Source organism: Zootoca vivipara, chromosome 7, assembly GCF_963506605.1.
Source record: "Zootoca vivipara chromosome 7, rZooViv1.1, whole genome shotgun sequence".
Taxonomy (NCBI): Eukaryota; Metazoa; Chordata; class Lepidosauria; order Squamata; family Lacertidae; genus Zootoca; species Zootoca vivipara.
In genome coordinates, this window is record NC_083282.1 from 70,870,123 (window position 1) to 70,892,849 (window position 22,727).

Consider the following 22,727-nt stretch of genomic DNA (forward strand, 5'->3'; position numbering starts at 1 on the left):
AAGCAAATTAGAGATCTTAGAAACTTACCTTCTCTTGATGGTAAGCATTGCTCCCAGAAGGATAATTACAAACATCAGAAGGCCAGCTATGACTCCTGCCATTTTCACAGTGTTGTCCACCTGCTTTTCTGGCTCCACGGCATTGGAATTCTGTGTAGATGCTCCTTGAGAAGTTGTAGAAAAAAAGGAAATAATATTGACAATAAAAAGTATTGTTGAAATATCCCAGGCAAATCATTTTTCAACAACAATTTCACAGTAACATTTCAGAAGACCGGTCCTGCGTTAGATCATCAGAGAAAGGAAGATGTAGCCCTTATTCCAAGTATGATGTAGCATATGAGGCAAATTTTTCATAGATGGTATTCAATTACACACTGACACAAGAGACTAAACAGCAAGCAGACTTTAAGTAAATGCTGCAAAGTTATGTAACTGAATAGTTTTACAACTCCTCCTCCCAAAGGGAATCTGATGGTTTTAAGGCCCATTACTATTTCTTTCTAGGCTCTCAGACTCACTTGTTATAATCCATCAGCACACACTTATAGCATGAAATTTCTGTATTGTAGATATCAGAACTATGGCATATTGAGTGATGACTGAAATGAAATGGGAAAAAAAATTCCCTTATATCCCTATGTCTCTAGTTTATATGTTCTTTCTGACAAAGTTCATTTTGACTAGTTTCTATAAAACAATTAAAATTGACATTCCCACATCACATTCCACAAGTTTCAACAACTGTCTTCATCTCCAACACCAACCATCATTGAACACTATCTGAATTGCCAAGGCTTAATGGCTGGAAAGTGGGAGAATACGAACCTGGCTATGTCCACCTCATAACACTTCAACAGGTACCCTAAATCTTCTTATCTCTCTTTCCAACCAACAAATATTTCAAGTAGGGATGAGCAAAACTCTTGATTTTGCTTTATCTCAGTTTCTCATTTTTCTAGTTCTAAATTTGGTTCACCCCATTTTCACATTCATTTGTGATTCTTTTTCCTTGTGAAAATTTGTACACATATTTGTGAACATTCCTCCAAATATATGCATTTTTTGCCTAATGTATGCATTTTGGCAAGCAGTTTTCCCCTTGGAGAATGCATTTTTGTACACTGTTTTCACTCATTTATGCATTTTTGCATGCTTTTTTCCACTAAGACACATGTTTTGTATGCATGTGTTGATTGGAGAACTGCATTACAAAATTCACAGAAATACAAAATTCAAGGCAAGCTGCATTTGGGTTTTTGTATTGATTTGAGAAGTGCAAATTGGGTAAATTCTCATTAAAATACAAACCCGATGATTTTCTCCTCCATCCCTACTTAACTGTTAGCTCTCAGGCTGGGGGATGTCTGCCAGAAATTTTAAACACTGTCCTGATTCTACCCAACCTTCCAGCTGGCCAGTAGAACTCTTAAAAGCTTTATACCTCATTGATGATTGTCTCCAAATACTGGTCACTGGGTGACCATTTGAATAAAATGTATTTCATCCATCTCAAACAATTGTCCAAGAGCATTTTCGAATATCAATGGAGCTTCTTGTGTCCTTTGAGATTCCTAATAAATCATGGGGAATTCTGATGACAGTGGCAAAACTAGATTCCCGTGATCTGGAGGCACAAAATGAAATGAAGCTAGATGCAAAGCCAATGAAAGAAGATGCTTTAAGAGGATGTGTGGAGAAGCAACAGAAGAATATGAAGAGTCTTCACCTATCAATCTACAGTGGAAGACTCTTGTTTGCATTATGCTGCATTGTTTATTAAAAGTCACTTTGAGTTGCTGTGAAAAGAAATTGAGTAAATAAAAAAAGGCAAGAGATTGGATCTACAAGGTAGATTTGGCTACATACTTAGAAAAATATGGATTGTGCATTTATCTCAAAACCACAGATAGGATCTACATGTTCCACACATTTTCACAGCTCATCCTCCCACCTCTGCAATAACTAACTTCTCAAATAGACATCTAGGAAAGAAGTATTAATACTGGCAGAAAATAGAAGCTAAACCTGAAATGGAAGCCATAGAGGTAAGGATGAATATTCTCAGCCTACAAGTTTGAAAGGGCAGACAAACTGAATAGAGACAGGGTGGGTTTCAAAAATATGCATAAAACTATAGCAGCACTTTCTTGATGCATTTCTGTGTATTTGTTTAGTACTTTAACAAACAAAAGGTCCACCCAAAAAATCATGCTTTTGAGGACCTCTGTGGTTGATTCTATACTTAGCAAGTGGGTGGAACTAGGAAGGCTATCCTCAGCAGAAGGACCAGATTAAAGGGATGCTATATGACAGACTAATCTAGAAAGGCTATGGAGGAAGAATATCAAGTGTCCAAGCAAGAATAAGTGTAGAATCTCTCTGTGACAACTGAGAAGGTCAGACAGAAACTAGATTCTAAGTGATGCTTTGGGTGGTATCAAATCAAAATCTGGGTAGGTGCTCAGAAAGTAGATTCTGGCCACTGGAATTTCTTGAAGATGATGCTGAGCTGTAAAATGTCACAACAGAACTCTCATAATTAGAACTGTCAGTACCTATTGCCATTCTTGCTCAAACCCCTAAGCTGTTGTTAGGCATTATATGCTTGAAGAAAATTTATATTATTGGCATCAAAGCTTGTCCAGAAATCTGTGAAGACTTGCAACGATTTTTCAGAATTTTATATAGCCCAATGTAAAAAAAAAATAATGATACATATTTCCATCATATCACATGGCTTATTATTTGTATTAAGAGTATTATTTGGTTAAGAGAAATATGCTAAGAAAATGGAAATGAAATATGGCAGTATGTTGTTGCCCAGGATCCTTTAGAATACACATTTGAGTGCAAAAGGGATTTCTCTTTTCTCTCTCTCTCTCTCTCTCTCTCTCTCTCTCACACACACACACACTCCATCCACCCAAACTAATCCCCCCCCCCACACACACAGTACCAGAAGTCTTTATGAAGTTCCCTCAGGTTTCTATATAGTTGTTTGTTAGACAGCAGAAGTGCTGCTTTCATAATGGAGCAGTCCCAAGAAGCATGTGGAGATCATACATGATCAACTGGATCTGGGTATAGTTGACTATAAAACCATCTGTTGTGCTGAGCACATCTGAGTAAATGTGGAATATCGAAAGAACAAATTGCAGTAAATTCAGGGTGTATATAATACCCCATAATGTGTGGCGTACAAATAGCTGTTCATCAAATTGAGCAATAAAGGTTCACATCACACTGCAGAATGCTCTGCTGCATATGTGTTCCAAATGTAAAAGAAATCCTGCCTTGCTAGATAAAAATAATGATCAGAACCAGGGTCCCTCTAAAATTATATGGTTCTGCGGCTGGCTGCTTTTCCCATGTATTCCTGTCAGAGCTTTGATTGCATTTATTTGGAGGATATGTTAAAAGTGTGGCACTTACTGTGAGAACCTCATGGTGAGTACCCCCACACACACACCTCTTTTTCTAGAAAAAAGCACTGATCAAAACTGAAAAAAAATCAATCTTTGTCCACAAATTACATGTGCAATCTTTCTTTTATTGAAGTCAGTTTTCAAGCTCTCACTGCTTCTAGTGAATCTGGAAGATATTAATGTCTCCAATCATGCACATTCTGGTGGATCATTGAACTTGTACTCATGCTGTACAGTGGTACCTCGGTTTAAGTACCCAATTGGTTCTGGGGAGCCATTCGCTCCCCGAAAACTACTTAAACCGAGCGCTGTTAGCGCACGTGTGCGCAGCGCCGATAGAGCGCTTCTGTGCATGCGTGCGCCACCCAGATCGCTTCTGCGCATGCGAGGGCCGCGGAACCCAGAAGTAAACACTTCTGGTTCCGCGGAGTACTCAAACTGAGAGTATTCAAACCACAGTGGATGTAAACTGAGGTATGACTGTACAATCCTGTGTCTTTGTGTCGTGAACTGTAGTATCACCTAACCTTGGTATTTATACTTGAACAGAATGTACTGGTATATATTTTTCAATTAATTTCACTTGGTTCAATGTCCCTAAAGGTTCCTTGTGTTCTTTGCAAGAGGCTTTTGTATATCTTGATTTGCATGATGAAGTTGCATACATCTGAGAATTGTCCTTTTCAGATGGAATCTCAAAAGTTCATTGATACTGTTGCCCAAAAGTCACGAATCTCATCAACCCAGAAAATAATATCTCTTAAGGTGATAGATCATTTATCCACAGGAAACGAAGTGTACAATTGAAATGATATCCATACTATTTCAAAACCCATCAATCTAACACACAGAGCTACACATGCAACTTTGATAAGAGAGATTCGAATTGTGTCAGGGTGTTAGGTTTCAAAGCTCTCTAGAGCTTTCAACCTTTCTAACTCAGTCTTTTGATTTTGGCCATGAACATACCTGGCGCTGTAATGACTGCCAAGTGGTGAATTGTTTAAGAATTTGAACTACACGTGCAAAATCTTCATCTAACGTAAATTTTCATCTAACGTAAAGTCCAGTTTTCATCTAACGTAAAGTCCAGTTCTGTGGCCCTCTTTAGGTCCCAAGCAAAAACAAACAAACAAGTTTCTTTTTATCCTATAAAACTGTCGAAGACCGACCTCTTATACTTCTGTGCTTCCTTCTGCTGCAAGGATTCCTTAGTACCATGAGGACAGAGGACATTCCTCACCAATTTATGTCAATTATGTATGTGGGTAAGCTCCTAGCCCTGCAAAGGGATTGCTAACATCTGCAGGAAAGGATCCCTGCCATTTTCCATTCTTGATATGTGTTTATCTGCATCTTTTAACTAATTTTAGACTCTCGTAAGCTGCTTTTGCAAGCACAAAACTGAAAGGCACCATAGAAATGTTTCAAAAATAAATAAACACGCAAGTAAATTTGAAATACAAGGAGAAATAAAACATTCCTGGTCTGTGGGAAAGGGATGTAGCTCAGTGACAGATCACATTTACCCCACCCCCCACCCCCAGCATTTAAACAGACTATTGCATAAAATGCTGGAGAGCTAGATGCTCCAATTATCTGATTTGGTTTCTTACATTCACTTTTCATTCCTTAGCCAATGTGTTATACTAAGGATGTTTTGATGCACTTCCTATGCAATATAAGGTAAGTTTCATTACAGTTCACTACATTCCTCCATTCTATTCTACTTGTTAATACTGAGTTTTATTCATACTAATGTGATCAAGAGAATTCTGCAAAGATGCTTAGAAGATGCCAAAGTGATCCTTGAGATGCTGATAAAATGAAAAGCAGCTAAATCCTATTTAGGGCTTTGATGAATAAAATATTTAATTCATGATTCTTATTTTAGGATATGAAGATGACACATTTTTAAGCTACTTAGTTAACAAGGATTAAAATCAATGGTAAGGAGGATCTGATAGCATTCCTGTAACAATTAGATATTTTTCAAAACTTTTGTATCACTTTTTGCTGGGAAGATTCCTTTTAGCAACTTTTAAGCTGCTCCTGTCATGAATATATACATACATACATGCACAAAAATGATCAGCAGGTGTTAGCCATCACATTTCTTAACTATAAAGTCACTGAATGGGAAAAGGGGACAAAAGATGAAAAGCAAAATCCAGACGCAAGGCATGCTATATGTTCAACTCCATGTACAAACAGTGCTTATGGAAAGTTCTTGGAAAAGGGAAATTCAAACCAACTTCCATTGAAGGAGTTCCCAGCACAACTCCAAGAACATCCTATGAATATTTGTTTTTATAGCCATAGATATGAATGTGGTTACACATGCCATTTTTTATTAATTTAGCTTAGCCCAGGAAAATGGAGCAGCCTAGACTTCCTACACATTCTGATGCATATTTTGGCTGTGCAGTAGAATTATATCTGCATATGTAGGGGCATATCAAAGCTACTAACATGAGTTTGACCAAACTGCGGGAGGCAGTGGAAGACATGAGTCCCTGGCATGCTCTGGTCCATGGGGTCACGAAGAGTCAGACACGACTAAACAACAACAAGGGGGATATCAAATAAAAAAGAAAGGCAAGCATAAGAAGTTTAGATGCTAGCTAAGATTCCGCCCTTGGGAAATTTTTTAATTGGCTTTTTCAGCTGGAGAGTTAATGGATTGTAGTACAATCTGGAAGTAAGAAACTAGCAGGCTAAGTATCTGTCTTCTCAAAAGAAGTCGTAATATGTAAAATGAATTTCCTTTAAAAGTAACTTGGTGCATTACACAGAAGTAACTAGAGAAGACAAATTTAGGATATTAAGGCATGCCATACAGACAATGAGACAAAGAATTATTAAGCAAAGTTGCAATCACAAACTAAGGGGGGAAATGAATTCATAGGAATATATATGATATAGAGATAAGAGTGAAAGTTGTATATTGTTCCTATGGCATAAGAGAAAGTTAATGAAGGTTCTGGTATCACCACAGCCAGCCAAGTTCACAAGAAAGAAGGAGGAGAAAACAGAATGGCATTACATTAAAGGCTGATGTTATAATTGCACACTTTTGTTGCTTGTTGGGATAAATTGTTGGAAATGCTCTGGTATTTTGTGCCCAATCTGCCTGTTCCAGCTGACAATATATGTTGGAAAAGGTGCTTCTTTTTGATCCTCCTCACTCCAGGGGGGAAACAAAGCCTACAACTGTTGGCACTACAGAACCTGCAATCATCCCTGGAGTCAAAAAGGAAGCCATTTCATCTCAGTAGTGTTTGGTTTACATATCAAAGGGCTCCAAGCACTGAAATGTTTTCCTTCTCACCAACCCAGATGGGAAATAATCTTTGGCGGATCCTGCATAACAAATAACTTCAGTTAAGTGTTCTATGGAGAGATGGAGCTTGAAATGGCATCTGAGCCTCCCTACAGTCTTTTTGAGGTGTGGGTGAAATGGGCAGAAGGCAAATGAAACACACTGGGTTTTTCAGTATATTAAAAGAACCGTAAGTTATAACGATTTGGTGTTTAGCACCATTTTGAGGTTTCGCCTCTTGCTTCTCTTGGTTTTTGATTCTGCTCCCTTGTTCCCCTTGGTCCCAAGGAAAACATCTTATCTGCAGATGCACAAACTGTAACAGCCACTTGTTTGATCTTTAAGTGAAGGCACCAGTTCAAACAAAGCCTATCTTCCATGTAAATACTTCCCGACTGCAATATCAGCCACAAACCCCATGTATTCTTAAGGTACTCTCTTTGTGCAGGTAGGTCGCTGGCTAGGCCCTCTCTTTTCAACAGCTGCCTCTTTCTTTCATCATCATTATTAAAAGTCTATTGCTGTTACAGAGTTCTTAGACATTATACCTGGAATAAGAACCTAAATGCATTAATAATAATAATGGCTGCATCGGGTGATGGGCTCCCAGAGAAATCTATTTAAGAAACTAAGGCATCATGTATTAATAATAATAGCTTCAGGCTTGTCATGCCTTTGGAAGCTTAACTTTATGGACATTTAATGACAATCATATATTCATGGTAACCTTTTGAAGCAACCCAGAGAGAATGAACAATTGTAATTCATGTTGTTCCAGTGAAACAGCTTTTCTCCTTTGGGATCAGGCGAGCACACCTCAAGCAAAGGTGCTATGGCATGTAAATTATTAACAGAATGTCAACCCAGTGACTGTTCATAGATATATTCTTTTAAAGCTGTAATATTCCTTCTGGTTTGATGCACCCTTTTGCCTTGATGCTTACGACACTCATCTGGATAAAGCTTTGTGCAATGCAGAGGGGTGCTAGATGCCTTGGCTGAGCTGAAGACCTTTTTCATATACTCCATTTGTTATAATAAACGGCGATGTTGTCTATGTCATCTTCAAACATAGTTCTATAGCCTGTTTTCTACTTTTGGACATACTGATGTCAGAATGCCTCCAGTCCACCCCCCCCCCCAAGCTCAATTAGGCTGTAATTCAATTCATTTGTAAGACTATACTACAGAAGCAGCAATTTCTCAGCATGTACGTTTCAAACAAGTTGGAAAGGCAGGGTGCTGAAGTTCTGGAGAAAAGTGTCCTCATAAACCAAACAAATATGGGCATTTCAGCAGATTTGTCTTTCTGACCTAGGGTATCACTTGGTAAGAGTTCTATAAACCATTGTTGCTAACACTTCATCATGGTGATAAAGGAGCCTACACTCAAAATATCTTTTGGAAAGCCTAGAAGTGACAAAAGGAAAATATTCATGGATCAAGCCTAGGATGAAATGCAGCAAAGCCATTTGAAAATGAGTTTGGAATGAAATAGACCTGTCAAAGGAATAGCATTCAAGTGTAAAAAGATAAATTGTCATAATAAATTAGGTCTGTTTTAAGGATGCATTATCTGTCTACGAAGCTGGAACACATTTTGAAAAACAATAGAGCTGTTCTAATTTAATCTGAATGAACAAGACCTATTAAAAGAGCAACCTTTTTAAAGAACAGCTTTCTGATGTTGCAAAGTTATTCAGGTATTGATTGAGAATAAAGTTCAACCTGAATTTCCTTTTTATTTTACAGGAAATTGATCATATGTGTTGCAATCAGTACATAAAGGTCTCTGTGCATTTTTGAGCTCCTGTCACTGATTCAATGTGCACTAAGTGTAGTACATGCTATTCCTGTGCCATATGACTTTACCATTGGCTTTGTTGCAAACACTTCCATGCGCACACAGTGACAATAAGTGTACAGAATTGCCCCTCCCCAAATAAAAGTCAGTGGGAAAGGTCTCCAAAGAGCAAGCTTCTAATACTATGCACTCCAAAGCAGCTATTTCATGGAATGGCTTTTTGCTAATAAAGCATTAAACAAAATAGGGTCCATATTTCAAGGAACTCATTAGGTAGCATTTTATTTATCTACTTGATCCACTGCTGTAGGAATATTTCTGCAAGAATAACAGCAAAACCAAAATGAATAGAAAATTCTTCCCAGTTCTCATGTGTAGTTCACAATCAAATAGTACTGTCACACTACAGTCTACAAACAACACCAAAACCACCACCAACAACAAAAGTTATTAACCACACCAAGGATCCTCTAGCCTCAACTCTTCCGAGACAAGGAGGAATAGTTATTTCCTCCCATTTTCTAAGCTAGTTTATTATTCCCTATCATTTGTTGCTTGTAATGCCAGAAAGCAGAATCACATGCCCTGCCCACACTCTGTATCTATGTATGATTAGTTTAATGCATGTATGTCGTAGAGTCTACATTCAATGCTCAGAAGGTTCTTTCCATGCCCAGGGATGGCATTTCTCAGTATTTGAAGAGGCAAATACCATCCTCTTCCATCCTTAAGCATTCAACTTGTATATGGCTCATCTACCCAATCCAGAACGCTTGAATACGTCACCACTTCATATTGCGCACCAGCTCAGTTAGTCCATCCAGCAACAAAAACTAGTGGAAACAGGTCATGAGTGAAATTCAGGATAAAAGGGAAGGGGGGGAGGAGGAGGAGGAGGAGGAGGAGGAGGAGGAGGAGGAGGAGGAGGAGGAGGAGAAGGAAGAAGAAGAAGAAGAAGAAGAAGAAGAAGAAGAAGAAGAAGAAGAAGAAGAAGAAGAAGAAGACATATGGAGATTGGGAAACAGAGGGATGCCTCTTGAAGATGTTAGCTGTAGGGATGTTGTTCAGTATTCTTCACCTTCCTTGTGAAGTAAGAGTAATAACACCAATATGTTTTTCCTTTCATAGTTTTGGAAATCTTAAAGATATGGGTGTCTGAATTAGCTGAGAGGTGCCTGAACTGGGTAAGAGGTAGCAAAGAAACTCTGGATAGAATGCAGACTTCGTTATCTAGTATCCCAATGACAAGTTTGGCTAATTTATAGAGCTTTAATATCACTGCAATTGTCTACTAGAAAGGTATATAGAAATGGAATCAAGGAAATGATGAGTCCTAGCGTTAGGACCTAATTCAAGGATAGTTTGGCAATACCGTGTTATCTCCACGTGGTTCTGGGTGCCATTCTAAGTGCAGCAATCCACTTAACTACTACATGTAAACATTCACATTGGATTTGAGATGGCCTAATGCATAAAGTATTTAAAAATCTCCTGTAAACAAATCAGCCTGGCATCATACTTGTTTCGGCATGCAGGCAAAACATGACACAACAATGTTGCAACTGCCAAAATGGTTTGCATTTTTATGACATCCCCTTTCCTGAACTGATAATCACCTGTGCTCATGAGGCTGGGCGGGTTTCGGGTAGTCACCTGTGGCCTACTTATTACTGCTAAGAACAAGGAAAACGGTCCCCAGGCAGCATGCACAAGAGAGAAAAGAAAAAAGGAAAATAAAAATAAAATTGTGCCACTTAATAAAACTGCATTTTAATTCCAAGAACTTGTACTCAGAAAAAAATGAACCTTGAGAGATACGGAACCATTTATGAGCCCTCTGCCTTCGTTTCAATTAGGTGGTAAAATTAATGAAAGACGCTTTGAGAACACAGGAGGTAATTGTTTCCCCCTTAGCAAGAGAATGCAATTTTCACTAATAAAGTGTCAATACTAACATATATTGTTTGGGGAGAGGGGCGGGAAATCAGTTCATGCCAAACGAACGGCTCAAATTAAAAAAAGAACATAAAACACATGTCATTAAGGAAGCTAAAGGGGCAAAAACTGATTAAAAATCCTTTTTGAATTAAAATTCTGTAGCACAGAACTGGCAAATTGGGGTTTAATTATCAGCTGATATTAAAGGGGTTCTTGTTACACAAATGATATGCATTCAGGTTCCCAAATCTGTTAAATTATTATTTTCCTCAGCAGACCCCCCACTTCATTCTAATTTAATTGGTGGGTACCACTTTATGGATGAAAAAGGCAAAAGATACAAAGGAGATAATACCATCAGTAAATAAAAGGAAGAAGGAAAATCATTTTGGATTTAATGGGCAGACAGTGTAAGTGAATATAAAGTAGTCACAGACAAACAGACAAAAAACCAGATATTTTTAATGCAAACATGACAACTTGAATGTACATTTATGGTAATTGTGGGGGAAATAGTAAGTCCAGAAGGAAGGGCACAAAAGCAGGTGTAGGTACTCAGTCTTACCTTTCAGTTTAGCTAATAGAGAAACATGTTAATTCAGGTGTTCTAACATTGACTTCAGTAAACGTGAGGAGTGGGGTTGATCATATGATAAATGCTCAAGATTATGCACATCATCAACAAATGTTTGGTAGCTCTCCGAGACGGAACACCAGACTAGGAGACTGAATTCATATTTATTGTATCTTTATCAGAGGCGGGCCATAATGCTCACCCTCAATTTGCCACCCCAATCACAGGCAACAGTGGAGCAGCTGTTTCAGGGTGGTTTGGGGTAGGGTAGTTACAAAATTGATGCACTGGGGCTTTGCAGATTCTGTACTCACAGGTACCAGATGCCTGATTAGGGCTTCCAGGAGGGACAAATATTGACAGCAGTGGCTACGGTTCTGCTGAACGTGGTGAAACAAACAAACCATTACAAAGAAAGAAAGAAATATTTAAAGGAAACATAGTGTTATGAGTTTGGCGGGTGGGTGGGTAGGCTGAATGCCAATACATAATTCCTGGATCCAGCAAGTGTTAAAATCCAAGGAAGGGTTTGATTTGTTGTAATAGCCAGAAATTACTCTGTGCTTTCTCCTGTATTTTTATCTTGTGAACTGCCCTCAGATCTTCAGGTGAAGGGTGGTATATCAATATAATAATAATAATAATAATAATAATAATAATAATAATAATAATAATAATAATTGCCATTCCTCTAAATTTGTGTTGTTAACATAACAATGGAATTGGTTCTGTACCGGAGGGCAAATGGGGTGACCCCTCTCCCTCAACTCAATGGTAGTTAGTTAAATGAAGGAGAGAGTTGAATTGTGTGTGTATGCTAGGAGATAGAGCAGACGACCCTCCAGATGTTTTGGCCTACAACTCCCATGATCCCTAGCTAACAAGACCAGTGGCCGGGGAAGATGGGAATTGTAGTCCAAAACATCTGGAGGGCCGAAGATTGGGGATGCCTGAGCTAGAGGAAGAAGCTGAATCCTGTGAGGTAGAGACATGCCTGATTTATGCTTGTATCCAAGGCCAAGAGAAGAAAGACCCTCCATCATAGGCTCAGGTTGTATACAGTTTATTTGTAAATAAACCATATATCCAAAGGATAAAGGTAAACGTAAGGTAAAGGATCCCTGGACGGTTAAGTCCAGTCGAATTTGACTATGGGTTGCAGCGCTCACCTCCGCTTTCAGGCCGAGGGAACTGGTGTTTTTCCGCAGACAGCTTTCCAGGTCATGTGGCCAGCATGACTGTGCCACTTCTGGTGCACGGAACACTGTGACATGTGCCAGAGTGCACGAAAATTCCATTTACCTTCCCGCTGCAGTGGTACCTATTTATCTACTCGCACTGGTATGCTTTTGAACTGCTAGGTTCAAAAAGACAGCACACCCTGGTGTGCTGAAATGCACCTGCTCCCCAACTTCACAAATTGTTAGGAAGTTTTCCTTTAGGCCAACATGCCACCCCAAATTTCACAATTGGGGAAACCCAGCCAGATGGGCGGGGTATTAATAATAAATTATTGTTATTGTTATTACAATTGGTAAAGTGAAATGAAATCAGCTTTGTCCTAGTTCTTTTGTTCTTTTAAATTGTCATGGAGATATATATTGTAGAGTTTCATGCAGGATGCCACTGGCAAGATATGTGCAGGGTGGATGTCATGCACCATTTTCAATTCATGTATTATTTGGGCAAGGAGAAAGAGGATTAGAGCTTCTGGCACTCACAAAACGGGAGAGACAGAGATCTTCTCAACTTATGCAGGGATGGGAGGGTGAGCAGTCATGCAAAGGGGAGGACTGAGGAAAATATATTGGTTAAGCTGTTTGGGATCAAGCTGTTTTGTGGTTTTCCAGGGGGAAGGTAATGGCTAAAGGAACAAAATGCCATTCCAGACTGTCTCCAGTTCAAGACACAAACACCACACACAGAGAGCATGTGGTCTGACCACAGCAGAGCCTAGGATGAAAAACAAACAAACTCTAAGGGACACGATGCATGCACATGAAGGGAGAACTAGTGATGAACAGAATTGTGCCCTTTTAGGGAACAACATTTCGTTCCTTTCTTAAAGAACCCAACTACTATGTAAATCTTTCCTGTATAATGCCATAGAGAACCATGCCCTTTCCCTGAAGGATTTAGGATTATATGCTGGTCTATGACCGTAATAAAGATTTGATTTGATTGAGGATTAGGAATAATAGAAGCTTTCAGAATGGTTTTAGAACTCTTGCCTAAATTAGCCCCTGTGCCATTACAACCAACTAATGCCTGGATGGTGAGTTCAGTTCAATAATAATAATAATAATAATAATAATTTATTACTTATACACCACCCATCTGACTGGGTTGCCTCCCATTAGGTTTGCATCTCCAGTTACATGGAAACACTCTTGGGATTATATAATACAAATATTATAACACATACTTATATTAGAAGAAGACGACAATGTCCAGTAGCCATTGATAACAGAGAACTAAAGGTAAAGGGACCCCTGACCATTAGGTCCAGTCGTGACCGACTCTGGGGTTGCACGCTCATCTCGCTCTATTGGCCGAGGGAGCCGACGTTCAGCTTCCAGGTCATGTGGCCAGCATGACAAAGCCGCTTCTGGCGAACCGGAGCAGCACACGGAAACGCCGTTTACCTTCCCGCTGTAGCAGTCCCTATTTATCTACTTGCACTTTGACGTGCTTTCGAACTGCAGGAGCTGGGACGTGCTTTCGAACAGCAGGAGCTGGGACCAAGCAACGGGAGCTCACCCCGTCACAGGGATTCGAACTGCCGACCTTCTGATCGGCAAGCCCTAGGCTCAATGGTTTAACCACAGCGCCACCTCATGCTTATATTCCATTTTAAACCACCATTATTATTATTATTATTATTATTAGCAGCAGCAGCAAAATCTACATTTTCTTCTAGTTGGACACAAACAGTAGGGAAATTCTCCCCTTATCAGATGCAATTGCATTAAAGAAAAAGGTTTCTAGATGGCATACATGTATCCTTTCTTGAATAAGAGTTTACCCCTCTTTTTATATTAAAAATGAGAAGAGGATATGTGTGATGGCAGGGCAGAAGCGGTTGGCAGGAAGAGAAGGTCCAGGTCTCTAAGTGTCATGGGAAGCTTCTGCAGAAAACGACAATAACATCCTGCCACCATGCTTTCCCTATTCATGTGAGTAACTCCGATGCTTGCATGCGTCCACTACAAAGGGAATAATGCTTTTCACTTCTTTTCAAGATTAATTGAAACCAGCCTATCTATTTTATTTTATTTATCTTAACCAGTAAAACTTGTTTACCATCCCTCCCAACATCTACCTTCCAGCTTTCACATCCCGTTGCAAAATTAACAAGCAATTTTCAGTTACAGGTAGGTTTTCAGCAGATTTTCAGCAGAGCTTGCTTTGAAAAAGGACATTTTAAGTTTTCTGTCTGAGCTATTTTAGAAAAGTAGCTGCCAATGGCAATTTGGAAGAAGGTTCATTAAGTATCTTTCCTGCTCCATATATTTTTGCCCATGTCCAAATTATCCTTCCACCAAATCCTCTTTGCTATCAGACAGTAAAGAGAGTGGAAGCAGTCCATAATAATCCAAACATATGTGAGAGCTTATTTTATCTTGAACCAGCCTGTTCATGGTGATCAGGAGGAGAAAACAACTGCATGTTCATTCTTAGCCATTTATGGTAATGCATTGTCTACACACCATATACAGAAATATATATTGTGGCACTCTTACCACAACATCATATTAGGGCTTTACTGGTGGCACACGTTCATTCAGGTTCATGGCAAATACAGATCACCATGAGCCAGGGTATTTGCGTGTCTTACTTTACAGAGGACAGCTCCCTCTTTGAAGAAGTCCTCTATTTAAACAGCTCTCTAGTTAAACTCTGGCTTAAAGATATAGAACCCTGAGGTCTTCTTTGCATCTCCTCTCTCTGTCCCTCCCTCCAGCAGCAAGAGAATTGGCCTTTTCAGCCATGGGAATGCTCTCCCCAGGGAGTCTTGCTTGGTGCTAACAGCTTTTTAGTATCAGACAAAGGTGTTAATTTTTCTTCCAGGCAGTGAGTGTTAATCTTCTCCACCAGCTAATGGATCCCCCCCCCCCCCAAAAAAAAAACCCTTGGCCTTTCTTTGGTGATGAAGCCTGTGTTGGAAGGATGGAGGTATTTGCTTTTATGGCCTGTTTGCCTAAAGTGTGTCCAATTGTTTTTTGTTGTTGTTGCTGTTTTTGCCCTGTGTAATGGGATTTTGTCTTTCTACATCAAGACTTCTTGTGGTAAGCAACCACTAAAACAAACATGTAATTATTAAATTTGCAACTATGCCATTGCATTTGTTAACTATTGCATGTGCTAATTCAGGCCAATTTTATGCAAATCTTTGTCCTCTTTGTTGGTAACAGACTGTCTCTTTTTGGGCGATGCTTAACTACTCATTGTGCCATGCACTCAATGAAACTGAGAGTAAAGACAGGCACACCAGCCTACACTGGACATCATATACGAACATGGTAAGAAATGGTCTCAGGATTGCTAAATCCAGTAGGGAGGGGGGGAGGAAGCCTAGTTAAAAAGAATTAACATTATAATTTCAATGGCATTATTGTATCTCACAGTGCTTGTTAAAGTTTTAATGCAAGGGCATGAGAAAATAAATTATCTGGAACCCATTTTGTTTTTCTTGTTATTGCTACTGCACACATAGGAGTTAAGGTAATGCATTGACAAAGAACTTCTACGGAGGAAAACAACAAGGAGAAAGTGTGAGCAATGTACTAAAACAAATCCACAAGACAACAGCATGCAAGGGAGAAGAAGGAAACACACTCCGTTTGCTATAGAGGGATGACATAACCCATTTGCTGCATCACATCTTAACAGGTTTATGATCTCAGCACCTCTACCAGGTTCTGTGGCATTTCCTAAACGCAACAGAACTGCTATGGGCTGCTATTAGAGACTAGCAAGCTCTACAAAGCTCTCCTCTATTTTGGCACAGAAATGATGCAACCTCTTTAAAAGATTGCAAGGCAAAATGCCCACTCTCATCCCCGTCATTCCTATCCATCCTCAAAAGTCATTCCCATCCTGCAAATCATCCTTCACATTCTTTCCAAATGCCAGTGGTGGTGCTAAGAAAAGCAATAGCAGCATGCAAGAATATATATATTCATGCTTGGTGGCTGACAGAACTCAGACCTCTCAGCCATCAGGCTTTGTTTCCAGATGTGTGTGGGGGATCTCCTCTCTCCCTTCTCCATGCAAGCTCTCACTGGTGTTTGGGAGGGAAGGAAAGTGAGGATGTGTTGAAAGGACTGGTGGGGAAGAACTTTGGGGTCGTAAAGGCAGGTTGTGGGGCAGAGGGAAGCTGTGAATTCCTGCCTGGCTCCAATTTCAATTTGAGCCAGGCAAGAATTTCCCTTCTCCTTTTGAGGTGGATATTATGGGTGCTCAGATCTGGCTTTCCAACCTGGGCTTTGGAAAACTAGTTTTTCCCATATGATTTTGGTAGCAGATCATAGATGGGTACTGAGATGAGATCTTTCTCAGTTGTTGCTTCAGTGTTTTCAACTGACATGTGTGTGTGTGTGTGTGCGTGCGTGCGTACACATGCATGCTAGGTGCAGTCTTACATTCACATGTAAGCAAGAAATTATCCAAGAGTTCACCTTGTTTTGATAAATTATTGTTATTATTAATCAATATGAGAAAAAAATACATTTTTTGTCAAAAAGGGATGACCCAGACACACAATTTAATTGTTCATATGAGCAAGTCATTTTCTGGTTAAGCCTACATTGGCAACGAACAAGGCACACAACAGAAACCAAAGTTAAGAGTAGTCAAGGGCATTTCCAGTTTTCATATCACTCCATGCCCATCATATGGCCACCTTCTTATTCCTTGATGGTTTATTGTACATTGAAATTTCCATGCTGGGCTTGTCCTCGACTAATTTGATAAGGCATGGAGGTACCCAAACAATAGGCTAACATTTCACATGTGACTACAAGAAATGAGGCAGAGGAAAGGATACGAGTTTTAAAAAATGTGCAAGAGCCCACTGTCAATTACACTGAGATAAACTGGGTTATATGATCATTATGCTCTTCTGCATGATATCAGTGCAAAGTTTGGGCACAATTTTGACGACACAAAGCTATTTACCAGGCAGTCTTTTTAACCACAATTCCCCTCCTCATTTCTACAATTGTGTTCAAGGGCATGTTTATTGAGAATGTAGAATTGGCTGAGAGATATTCCTTTTCTTTTCATTTCATTTCTTTACATTTTGTTACAAAAAATTGCTTTATTGACACCTTTGCTAGCAAAGCTACCTCCGGGGTGATTCTCTTCCATTCTCAGGAGGTTCATATGAACTACTATAATCGAAAAAACATATTAGGACACATATAATGCTTTCCCACAGGAGCCACAACCTTGTCATTTAGACTGAGAGGTGACAAATGTATTATTTTAACAAAGCACTGCCATTTCACTTGGCTCAAGCTAGACACTGGTAGGTGGCCAGTGGTTTGATTCCATGTCTCCTATTAGTTTTAATCTGAAGTCTTTCTTGTCAAGGTCACTGGAGATAAACCAGGAACAACTGCCAACCAGTATAAAAACAAGACTGACATTTTCAGAAACTGTTAAATCCATCCCCATTGAGAATTAATACATGCGGTTATCTTTGAACTGTTTGTAAGTTTGAATAACCCATCCTCACTCCCCATCCATAATGAAGACCAAGATGCTAGATATTCTCACAAGAGTAATAAGAATTGTAGTAACAAAGCTAAAGGGAAATGTTGGGAGGTTAAAACAACAACCACGGTCTGTCTGGTATGAACAAACAAAAGCAGGTCTTCCCCAAATCCCAAAAAAACGTATTTGATAACTCTCTTTTTCTGAATGAACCACATATAGTTTAAGTGACAAAAAGCCACTTTTGATAAGAGAAGCAAGTTATTCCATTACAACAGAACTACAAAGTGTCCTATGGCACCTTAAAGATTACCTGGTGGCTGTATTTTCTATCACAACAGAACTGGTTTCCACATGAGCATTATGCTTAGAACTAGAAGTTTTGTTTTTCTAAAAAAGGTCTTCAACATACCTTTTGTTGCCAGCCGGACACAGTTGATTTTGGTCTCCTGAAAATGACAGAATATGGAAAAACATCAGGTATGTCTGCTTCTTTGTGTAAGAACAGTTTAAGAAGCAGCACTCTGAGCCACAGTGGGGGAAACAGTCTTTCTGAACTATCCGTTGGAATGTGTAGCATAATAAATGCAAAATTGTTGTGCAAAATTCAGATGCTGTGCATCTCTTGCAAGGGTACCACACATCTTCATCAATGGGATTCAAACAACAATATTTCATACCGGGGGGGGGGGGTGATAATGCCCACTAATACTGCAATAGCATCCATAGGTATTGCAGTTGCCTTGTGGAATATGGCTTTATGAGTATCATGTCAATTGATGGGTGCCTGTTCAGATAGAAACTATTCTGAAAAAGATGTTACTGAATAACTCATACAGTATTTATCTGAAAAGTACGGATAAGCACTTAACTGATTCACATAAAGAGCCAAAACACTCCATTAAAACTTTCACTACCAGACACTTGAAAGCAATAATATCTTATAAGCCTAGAAGATGTCTACCAGATACTAGAAAAAACTATGTCTCCCCTTAGGTACCTTTTTTCTTAAATGATTTATATATCAGCATGAGCTGCTTCTCAATCAGGAACTTAACATTCCTTTTCTGCACTAAGCCAAAAGACTCTATGTATTAATGTACAACAGAAATATCTGCTGGTTATGTTTTATTGTACTATTTACAAAAGTAGTAAAGCAAGTGCCCTCTTTTAAAAATAATGAGTTGTATCCGTTGCTGTCATTCCATTGCACAACAGACTCACACTTGCACAATGGAACTTATCCTTGCAGCCACTGCCCTCAAAAACTCCTTTAGTGGGTTGGTAGGCTCTGCAAAGCATATTTTTGAGGCACCGAAGGAGAGTAGGGGAAGGGAAAGTCCCACTGCATGAGTGGACCTCCACATGTGTAGCACTGGATGCAACCCATTGATAATGTATTGTTAAAGGTAGCCACGTCCCCTGCAAACACACACATACATAAAATCAGTAATATTTTACATGATTTGTTGTTGTTTAGTCATGTCCGACTCTTCGTGACCCCATGGACCAGAGCACACCAGGCACTCCTGTCTTCCACTGCCTCCCACAGTTTGGTCAAACTCATATTAGTAGCTTCAAGAACTCTGTCCAACCATCTCATCCTCTGTCGTCCCCTTCTCCTTGTGCCCTCCATCTTTCCCAACATCAGGATCTTTTCCAGGGAGTCTTCTCTTCTCATGAGGTGGCCAAAGTATTGGAGCCTCAGCTTCAGGATCTGTCCTTCCAGTGAATTAGGTATTAATATTATTAGAAAGGGTGGTCCACAACATAAAATCACAATATACAAAGCACAAAATAGACCCTGATGTTGGGAAAGATGGAGGGCACAAGGAGAAGGGGATGACAGAGGACGAGATGTTTGGACAGTGTTCTCGAAGCTATGAACATGAGTCTGACCAAACTGCAGGAGGCAGCGGAAGACAGAAGTGCTTGGCGTGCTCTGGTCCATGGGGTCACGAAGAGTCAGACAAAACTAAACGACTAAACAACAATTCACTGTAAATATGTGCTACTGCCAGGCTTCAGAATCTCTTCCCCCCTTTCTCTCTACATTATTTATTGACACAGATCACACCCATACTGCCCATGAACATGTGCGCAACATAGCAAGCCTTTGTGGTTCTGAAAAGTTACTTTGTCAGGCAATAATAGGCTGCAGGCTTTCCTTTCCACTTACGTTTTTACACTGTCATGTACAAGTCTCCGGTGTAATGAATACTGCATAAATTACTGTAGGAAACAGGGCCCCATTAATATGGATACGTTTTGTGCACATTTTGCAAGCATCAGCATGGCATTGCAGTATGAAATTTCTACATCACCATATCTGAGCAGTAATTTCAAAAGACTAAAATATTGTTCAGTTTCAATAACACCCCCTTATGGCAAATATGTTCTCTATGGGCTGGATTAGATAAAAAGATTCCTCTATATCTCATGGCATGGATGTTGATGATTTCTTCCCCCTAAAGCACTACTTGTGCAAGCTTTGAGAATATTTTAGACCTCTACATCAGCAACTGAAAATCTTCCCACTAATTTATCAGCCTTAGAACTGTGGAATAATGACTAGCCCTCTAACAGAAAAGCCCTCAAGAAAGGCCTTTTCTGGCCAAAACCACACTGGGCATTAAGGGAAAGTGTAATACTCTTTAACATCTGGAGATAGGTTTTCTATTTTTTTGTCTTTTTTGTTGGAGTGTGTGTGTGTGTGTGTGAGAGAGAGAGAGAGAGAGAGAGGGGGGGGGGGAGATATTCCAACAGGCAACTAAGAATCAGCAAAATATGGCTGTTGAGTAGTGGAATATTTGATAAAACATCCTGGAAGAACACTTTCTGTGCTCAGAGCTCTGGACCCTTCTTTCTATTATCATAAGCCCTCACAAACCTAGGCCATGTTCAGAGAAAATTGGAACTTGTTGTCTATCACTGCATTGGTTATATTGGCTACTCTTGCCCCACACTATCTCTGGTCATCACAGGCACTAACTACAGGTGTGGTGAACCTTTTTAGACCAGGCTTTCAAAAGCATGAAACGTTTTAACAATACATAAATAAATAAATAAGAAGAATCCACCAATTCCAAATTTGGCAACTCCACAAACTATAATTTAGTCATGTGTTATTCTACAGGTGTCCAATGGGAAATGAAAAAGGTGTATAAACATAGGGGGGATAAATTTTTGTTTTATTCTAAACCTTTACTAAAATTTTATTTGAAATAATTTAATTGAGCAGTTTAAACAGCTACTGGATTAAAAGCAATAAAAGTAGTGTAAGATTTTTGCACTGTTACAACGTCATTCGATAGCAAAGGGAGCTCAGTTCCAAGTTCTCATTATCTCTGTTACCATTAGCTGTGAGGGCTGCACTGAAAAACAGCACAATTAATAGCCCGTTATATAACAAATGTGGTAAACTGCAGCTGATTTAGATCACAGGTTTTCTCGCCTTTTGTTATGCAACACTATATTTGTGTGTATGTGCATATATTTGGGTGTAGGGTAAGACAGACGCTCATTTGAGTTCTTCTTGCGGGCTGTCACAAGGGAGCTGGGCTATCTGGTGTTTCTCCCAGAAGCTAATCTAAATAGAACATTTGTGAAACAGAATATTCTTTGGCTTTGTTATACAAAGCACCTGTTTTCTGAATGGTGTGAATTTTGCTCCTTGGGCTTGCCAAAAGCCAGATGCTTAACTGAAATGAGTCAGAGTTTGATAAAAAGGAAAACAACAAAACAAAATTCTAAGCCAAGTTTCTTACTTGTCAGAGAGGGAGAAATACAATCAGCTTCTTTTACCAAAACAAGTCAATTGTCCCAAATTAATTTCCCACACAGATCCACCCCACCCTCACAAATAGAGTGGTACCTCGGTTTACAAACACAAATGGTTCTGGAAGTCTGTAGTTAACCTGAAGCGTACTTAACCTGAAGCGAACTTTCCCATTGAAAGTAATGGAAAGTGGATTAATCCGTTCCAGACGGTCCGTGGAGTACTTAAACTGAAGCGTACTTAACCTGAAGTGAACTTTCCCATTGAAAGTAACGGAAAGTGGATTAATCCGTTCCAGACGGATCCGCAGAGTACTCAACCTGAAGCGTACTTAACCTGAAGCGAACTTTCCCATTGAAAGTAATGGAAAGTGGATTAATCCATTCCAGACAGATCCGTGGAGTACTTAAACTGAAAATACTCAAACCGAGGCGTACTTAAACCCGAGGTATGACTGTATACTGAACACAAACAATGCTGCTTGGTGAAACCATGTTAACTTTCTACATTTGTTGCTCCACTTCTTGTTTGAAGCTGAACTGCATATTACATAACTGCTCTAAACAAATCCAAAAGGCTGGGATACACACTGGCAAATGGACTATCCTGGCAGATATAGATGCAGAAGATTACATCATATTAAAAGTGCAGGCATTAATTATTTTCAAACAGTTTCCCTTGAAGCAGGAGGTTTGAACTGCAGCCTCACAGCTATGATTAAGTGTGGGATGCCGGACTGTGTAAGTCGTCACTCCTTCTCTCTTGTTGCATGGCCTAAATCAATTGTCATCAGATTTTTTAGGCTTATGCAAGCTTTTCTTAACTTCGTAGAAGAACCAATGACAATTGGAATATATGGCAATGGGGAATAGGAGCCAGGAAAGGGTCAGAGGATAAACACAAGGCAATTAAACAACATGGTCATATTCCCACCATACATCTAAAGCAGCGTTTCTCAACCGCTGTTCCGCGGCACACTAGTGTGCCGCGAGACGCTGGCTGGTGTGCCGCGACGTGCGGCAACGAGAAGGGCGATTTGCATTGTCACGTGCCTGGCGGCCGCCAGTAGTCAACACCGGAAATCAATATTTCTCCTCCTCTTTCCCAAAGCTCAGTGCAAACGAGCCTGGCGGCCACCAATACGCAACGCTGACCCGCCGGAA

The 22,727-nt window shown here is 39.7% G+C and overlaps 1 protein-coding gene across 1 annotated transcript in view; it reads right to left on the minus strand.

The window, feature by feature from the left end:
• The window catches only part of PTPRT (protein tyrosine phosphatase receptor type T), a 585,629-nt gene that overhangs the window by 91,516 nt on the left and 471,386 nt on the right, over window positions 1-22,727 (minus strand). The window contains exons 13-15 of the mRNA XM_060277267.1: window positions 18,199-18,235; window positions 10,171-10,227; window positions 29-164 (exon numbers count right to left, since the gene is read on the minus strand). Coding sequence (XP_060133250.1) covers window positions 29-164; window positions 10,171-10,227; window positions 18,199-18,235 — 230 coding nt within the window. The remainder of the gene's footprint in view (window positions 1-28; window positions 165-10,170; window positions 10,228-18,198; window positions 18,236-22,727) is intronic.